The following is a 7,162-nucleotide window of genomic DNA, read 5'->3' on the forward strand; positions in this document are numbered from 1 at the left end:
GCAGAGGAGAAGGAGAATACGAAGGAGGAAACGAGGGGCAGAGCCGGAGATGAAAGAGAAAATTTAAAAAAGTTTTTTTTTTCTGAGTCGACGCTCAGACCAGGAACCTGTTTAACTCCTCAGAAAGAGGGAGTGGAGAGGAGGAGAAGGAGAGGAGGAGGAGAGGAGAGGAGGAGAGGAAAACTGGAGGATGAGGAGGGGAAGAAAGGAGGATGAGGAGGGCAGGAGGAAGAGGTTTATGGTTGCTGTTATGCAGAAATGTAAACACTTTGCAACGTTGGCAGAAAACAATGACACCGCAGGGAGAGGAAGGAGTGTGTGAGAGTGTGTGTGTGAGTGTTTGTGAGTGTGTGTGTGTGTGAGTGTGTGTGTGTGTGTGTGAGGGAGAGTGTGTAAGGGAGAGTGTGTGCACGTGTGGCTGTGTGGGTGGGTGCAGAAACAGCACAACAGGGAGCGGAAGGAGAACCACTGAGGTAAAATGAGAGAGAAAGAAGGAGAAAGGAGGAGAGGGAGGAAGGGAGGAGAGGGAGGAAGGGAGGAAGAGAGGAAGAGAGGAAGAGAGGAAGGGAGGAAGAGAGGAAGAGAGGAAGAGAGGAAGGGAGGAAGAGAGGAAGAGAGGAAGAGAGGGCTGAGGAGCAAGACGAGAGGTTAGAGATCTGTTTGATGAACCAGGCAGGAGAAAAGAAACACTGAGGGTTAAAAACACTGAGGGTTAAAACACTGAGGGTTAAAACACTGAGGGTTAAAACACTGAGGGTTAAAACACTGAGGGTTAAACACTGAGGGTTAAAACACTGAGGGTTAAAACACTGAGGGTTAAAACACTGAGGGTTAAACACTGAGGGTTAAAAACACTGAGGGTTAAAACACTGAGGGTTAAAACACTGAGGGTTAAAACACTGAGGGTTAAAAACACTGAGGGTTAAAACACTGAGGGTTAAAACACTGAGGGTTAAAAACACTGAGGGTTAAAACACTGAGGGTTGAAAACACTGAGGGTTAAACACTGAGGGTTAAACACTGAGGGTTAAAAACACTGAGGGTTAAAACACTGAGGGTTAAAAACACTGAGGGTTAAAGGTTGTTCTCCATTAGGGGGCGCAGTGAGGAAAATATGATAGTGTGTTTCTGTCAGGATCAAGATCTGGATTTGATCAGGACTGGTTCACAGACCAGCAGCTTGAGACTTTCAGCCTATGACTGGTCCACATGGAGTCAGACCTCACAAACAGACCTCAGTCTGGTCTGGGACCCTGACAGGAACTGGTCCTGTGGTCTTGGTCTGGTCTGGGACCCCGACAGGAACTGGTCCTTTGGTCTTGGTCTGGTCTGGGACCCTGACAGGAACTGGTCCTGTGGTCTTGGTCTGGTCTGGGACCCTGACAGGAACTGGTCCTGTGGTCCTTGTCTGGTCTGGGACCCTGACAGGGACTGGTCTTGTGGTCTTGGTCTGGGATCCTTACAGGAACTGGCCCTTTTGTCTTGGTCTGGGACCCTGACAGGAACTGGTCCTGTGGTCTTGGTCTGGTCTGGGACACTGACAGGAACTGGTCCTGTGGTCTTGGTCTGGGACCCTGACAGGAACTGGTCCTGTGGTCTTGGTCTGGGACCCTGACAGGAACTGGTCCTGTGGTCTTGGTCTGGGATCCTGACAGGAACTGGTCCTGTGGTCTTGGTCTGGGACCCTGACAGGAACTGGTCCTGTGGTCTTGGTCTGGGACCCTGACAGGAACTGGTCCTGTGGTCTTGGTCTGGGACCCCGACAGGAACTGGTCCTGTGGTCTTGGTCTGGGACCCTGACAGGAACTGGTCCTGTGGTCTTGGTCTGGGATCCTGACAGGAACTGGTCCTTTGGTCTTGGTCTGGGACCCTGACAGGAACTGGTCCTGTGGTCTTGGTCTGGGACCCTGACAGGAACTGGTCCTGTGGTCTTGGTCTGGGACCCCGACAGGAACTGGTCCTGTGGTCTTGGTCTGGGACCCTGACAGGAACTGGTCCTGTGGTCTTGGTCTGGGACCCTGACAGGAACTGGTCCTGTGGTCTTGTTGTTCTCTGACTGATGTCTCTGTGTTTCTGTTGTTACCCAGAGTCCCGGCCGTTCCTGAAGACCCCCATGATGTTCTAGGAAGAACCGGAGTCCCGCCCCTTCCCCTCTTTGCCCCGCCCCCTCCTCGCACAGAAAACGCCACCAGCCCATCAGGCCCACAGACGACCCACCTCCTCCTCCCCAGGCGGGATTTTATCTTTGAGACTTTTTGATGTTGGACAAACTGAGACTACTGCGGGACTCGGACCCCGGGTTTGGACTCGACGGGGTCCAGTCTCTCCGTCTTTCTTCTCTTTCTTCCTCTTTTTGACAAACTTTAAAGCCTTCCTTCCTGGTTCCTCCCAGTGTCAGGACTCCCTCATCCTTTGTGAAAAGTGGAAATGAAAAACTGGTCCCAGGTGGACTGCGGGACCCGGACTGAGTCAGGTGTGAGGAGCTGGACCAGAAAGGTCTTTGTGAAGAGACTACGTGTCCCTCTCCGAGCTCCCAGAGAAACCTCATGACCCGTTCCTGGACCCGTTCCTGGACCCGATGCAGCGTCATGGTCCTGATGGGACAGAGAGCAGCTGGACGAGAGGAGCTGCTGGAAAAACTGGAGAACAGGAGGAAAACGAGTTGAGCGGCTATTTCTGTCCCTCCTCCTCCATCCTCCTTCATCCTCCTCCTTCATCCCTCCTTCATCCTCCTCTTTCATCCTCCTTCATCCTCCTCTTTTATCACTCCTTCATCCCCCCTCCTTCATCCTCCTTCATCCTCCTCTTTTATCACTCCTTCATCCCCCCTCTTTCATCCTCCTTCATCCCTCCTTTTTTTCCTGACGGACTGAAACATGCATGGGAAACTCTTCTTCTGTTGTCATCCGCTTCTGATCCTCCAAACAACGCTCCTTCCTCCTCTTCACTGTCCTCTCTCCTTTCCTTTCCTCCTTTTCTTTCCCTTCCTTTTTTCTTCTCCTCTTTACTCCTCTCCTCTCCTCCTCCTCCTCCTCCTCCTCCTCCTCCGTTTAGAGGCATTACTCTGAAAATGTTGGATGCAGCTTTTCGATGTATGACGTTTTTTCTATCACCCTAAACTTGTGAATCAGTTTCTCAATCGATGCAAACGTTGAAGAAAAAAAAAAGAGGAACCTTTTTTATGACGAGGAGTGATTTTTAGACACGGTATTATATCCTTAAAGAGACGGTACGTTGAACCTCCACTTTTCACCTTTTGACCCCCGTGAACAGGAAGTGGTGGTCAGGTTTCCTGTGTTTGTGGACTCAGATGGAGCGTGGTGGAGAAATCGAGCGCTCCTGGGTGGAGACAGACGCGGACCCCTCCCTCCTGATTTGTGACCCGCTCAGAGTGCAGGCTGTTGTGTTGCAGTTTTGTTTTTTCCACCGCGTGTTTTTGTTTGTTTATTTGATGATTACTATTTGAAACATGTACGGGAAAGGGGCGAGTGGGTGGGGCCAGTGTGGGGTGGGCGGGGCTTGGGGTTAAAGGGATATTCCTTGTAGATAGAAACAGCATTTCATGTTTATGTTTCCTTGTTTCCTGATCTCAGTCTGTCACTGTCCTCTGGGTTTGAGCTGACTGCAAATATACAGTGTTATACTGAGGCTGTGTGCTGCTGCTGTGTTACACACACACACACACACACACACACACACACACACACACACACACAGAGTTTACTGAGAGATGAAGAGTCTTCAGGGACCAAAGCAGAGCCTGTTAAAGACTGGACCTGGTCTCTGTGATGTCACCAACCTGTTTCTGACGCTGAGTTTTGAACCAGCTGGTCGTTGGGAGCTGGTTTTGAAATGAGGCTGTGAGCCTCTTCACTAACAGCCACAGGGTGTCACACCTGTCAGTCATCTGAGCTCTGCCTCTGATTGGATAAGCTCGACGTGGACCTCTTTGAGCAGCTGTGTCGGCGTCCTCCTGCGACGGAGGACTGAGGGACTCAGACCCTCCGGTTTTCCCGAGCCAGCAAGTTCACCAGATGTGTCCCCGCTCTGACTCCGTTCTGTCCCAAGCCAATGGTCCACTTACACTGAACCCGGTCTGGTCTGGTCTGGTAGGTCGGAGCTGATGAACAGATGACCAAAGCAGATGAAGTAATTCAAGTTTACTGAGGACAACTTTCTGAATAATAATCTTGTTTTTCCCATTAGAGCCACCGTACTTAGTAGGTCCTCTTTTCTTTTTCTGTGACATCAGGCTGGCATGAAAACAAACTGAAACAGGATTAACAAGGTTACTTTCAAAAATGCAGGGAGTAGAAATAACAGATATTTGTCTGAAAATGTAAAGAGCAGAAGTAAAAGTCAGCTAAGAAAACCTTCTCCAGTAAAGTTTAAATACTAACATTTTCTGCTAAAGTAAGGTAATGAAGTATTTTTACTCGGTGACTTCACAGCACTGCCTGCTCTCTTCAGGGACCAGAGAGTAAAGCTGAAAAAGCTAAAAAAAAAAAAAAAAAAAAAAAAAAGGAAGAAGCTTAAACAGCTGCAAAAAGCTAAAAGAAAAGCAAAAAAAAAGCAAAAAAAAAAAAAAAAAAAAAGGAAAAAAGCTTTAAAAAATCTACGAAAAGCCAAAATAAGTTACAAAAGGTTAAAAAAAAAAAAAAACTAAAAAAAAGGTAAAAAAAAAAAAAAAAAAAAAAAAGGTAAAAAAGCAAAAAAAAGCAAAAAAAAAGTTAAAAAACTAAAAAAGTTTCAAAATTGAAATAAGTTTAGAAGCTTGAAAAGCTGAAAGGCTGAGAAGATAAAAAGGCAAATGAAAAAAAGCGTTAGTGTGTTTGAGGTTTGATCACTCTTCACACATCCACCATGGAAACTTATCTGCTGAGGGGTAACACACACTCACACACACACTCTAACACATGAACACACACACACACACACTCTAACACACACACACACACACACACACACACACACTGAGAACAAACACAGGTTGTGTCTGGTATTCTGGTGATGTATCCCGTGGACACACACTCACACAGAAGCCTGAGAGTAAACACACACACACACACACACACACACACACACACACACACACACTCTGGGTGTCTGTATATTTACTCTGCATCACCAGGTTAATGAGGTGAAGCCTCTCTCTCTCTAATGGATCTCTACCTCTCTCGCCCTCATCCCTCATCCCTCTCACCTTTGTCTCTCTCTCTTTCTCCTCTCCTCCTCCTCCTCTCCTCCTCCTCTCCTTCTACTCCTCTCCTCCTCCTCTCCTCCTCCTCTCCTCCTCCTCCTCCTCTCCTCCTCTTTCCCTCACAGTCACTGCTAATGTCACTGTTTTGATCCTTCCTTTCATTTTTCTCCTCCTTGTTTCATCACCCCCCCCTCCATCTCTCCCCCCTCTCCCCGTCTCCCTCCATCTCTCTCCGTTTACCAAATAGCTGATGTCACTTTTTCCATTTTGCCCTAATGGAGGCGGAAACGCAGAGCGATGGACGGCGAGGAAGAGGAGCGGGGGATGAAGAGGGATGGATGGGAGGCGAAGGAGGAAACGAGGAGGGATGGAAAGGTGACAGCGCAGAGGAGAGAGGGATTGAAGGATGGAGAGGAGACGTGAGGGAGATTAGGAGGAGAGGAAGAGGAGTTACATGATGAAATGATGGGAGCCTGGAGAGAGGAGCAGGGGCTGATGGGTAATGTCTGTGAGCTTCATGAAGAGAAGAGCAGGGGCTGATGGGTAATGTCTGTGAGCTTCATGAAGAGAGGAGCAGGGGCTGATGGGTAATGTCTGTGAGCTTCATGAAGAGAGGAGCAGGGGCTGATGGGTAATGAAGAGAGAGGTTTCTTATCGATCTTAACGGGGGTTTCCTCCATTAACTACTCGCTGCTTCCTCTTCCTCACACACACAATGCATCATGGGTAGGATTCTGCTCCTGTTCACAGAGGAGGTGCAGAGGTGCGTTAGAGGAGGAAGTTTCCCTGTCGCTGCTCCTCCTGCTCCTCCTCCTCCTCCTGCTCCTCCTGCTCCTCCTGTTCCTCCTGCTCCTCCTGCTCCTCCTGCTCCTCCTGCTCCTCCTGCTCTTCCTGCTCCTCCTGCTCCTCCTGTTCCTCCTGCTCCTCCTCCTCCATGTGGATGTCTCCTTATTTAAACCACATCAATGTGCTCATTGTTTTATTCAGGGCCCATAAAAACTGCAGTTTGACGTTTCTGAGTGAAGAGGTGAAATAATGTGATTCCAGAAAAACTTCAGGAAAGATTCAGGAATATCTAAACTTCCTGAATAAATTAAACTTTGGTTTATTTTTTCAGGGTTAGGAGGAAAGAGAAGAGTCAGAAAGTCAGTCAGAGTCCCCAAACTCCAGGAAAAGTTACAAGACTTTAGGAAAAGAGACGTTAGAGGCGTCTGAAAAGTCGTCAAATTAAGACAAAAAGTGCAGAGTTAGCAACTCTGTTCAACATCAATAACTAAAAAAAAAAAAAGAAAAAAGAAAAATCAAGAAATCAAAGTTTGTTCTTCGCAGAGGGATAAAAGTGTGTAGGGAAGAAAAAAATATTATTTAAAATATTATTTTTATTTATTTATTTGTTATTTTTGCGTTAAAAAAAAAGAAGAAAAAGCTGGAGAAAAGCTTTAATCACAGTAAAATGTTGTCGCTCACCTCAGTGTCAGGAAAAGTCTCAAAGTGCAACAAAAAAAAATAACTCTCCTGAGTCAGGAAACTCAGACTGAGCCTTTTTAACAGATGGAAAAACCAACGACTCTTTCGTTACATCGTCTCCTCTGAATCATCCATCACTGACCTCCAACACTGACCTGGTTCAGAGCTGACGGCTTCAGACGACTTTAAAAGTTTCACCTCAGAAACACAGCGCTGGTTCCTAAACCCACACCGAGTTTCTCTCCTGCTGGTTTTTAAAAACAGGGTTCAGGTTGAGCTGAAAAAGCTCAGGAATAAACAGAGAAAGAGGAAAAAGTCTTCCTGAAAGGATGAAGAGAGAGAAATGAAACCTGACGGAGAGGCAGAGGGAAGGAGGGAGGAAACAGCTGGGAGGAGAGAGGTGTTAAAAAGTGCTGAATGAAAAGATGGAGGAAGAAAAAAAGATTAAGAAGAGAACAGAGACATTCCCAGACAGAGCAGGCAGGCTGTTAAAAC

General features: G+C 47.4%; 1 protein-coding gene across 1 annotated transcript in view; it reads left to right on the plus strand.

Annotated features, from left to right (window-relative positions):
• The window catches only part of LOC141811284 (dachshund homolog 2-like), an 85,975-nt gene extending 82,494 nt beyond the window's left edge, over positions 1-3,481 (plus strand). The window contains exon 12 of the mRNA XM_074699285.1: positions 2,088-3,481. Within this exon, the coding sequence (XP_074555386.1) occupies positions 2,088-2,125 (38 nt within the window). The 3' untranslated portion in view covers positions 2,126-3,481. The remainder of the gene's footprint in view (positions 1-2,087) is intronic.
• The last annotated feature ends 3,681 nt before the right edge of the window (positions 3,482-7,162 follow it).

The sequence above is a fragment of the Halichoeres trimaculatus genome, unplaced genomic scaffold (assembly GCF_033239565.1).
Source record: "Halichoeres trimaculatus isolate MK-OKI-2021-1 unplaced genomic scaffold, fHalTri1.1 fHalTri1_scaffold_22, whole genome shotgun sequence".
Lineage (NCBI taxonomy): Eukaryota > Metazoa > Chordata > Actinopteri > Labriformes > Labridae > Halichoeres > Halichoeres trimaculatus.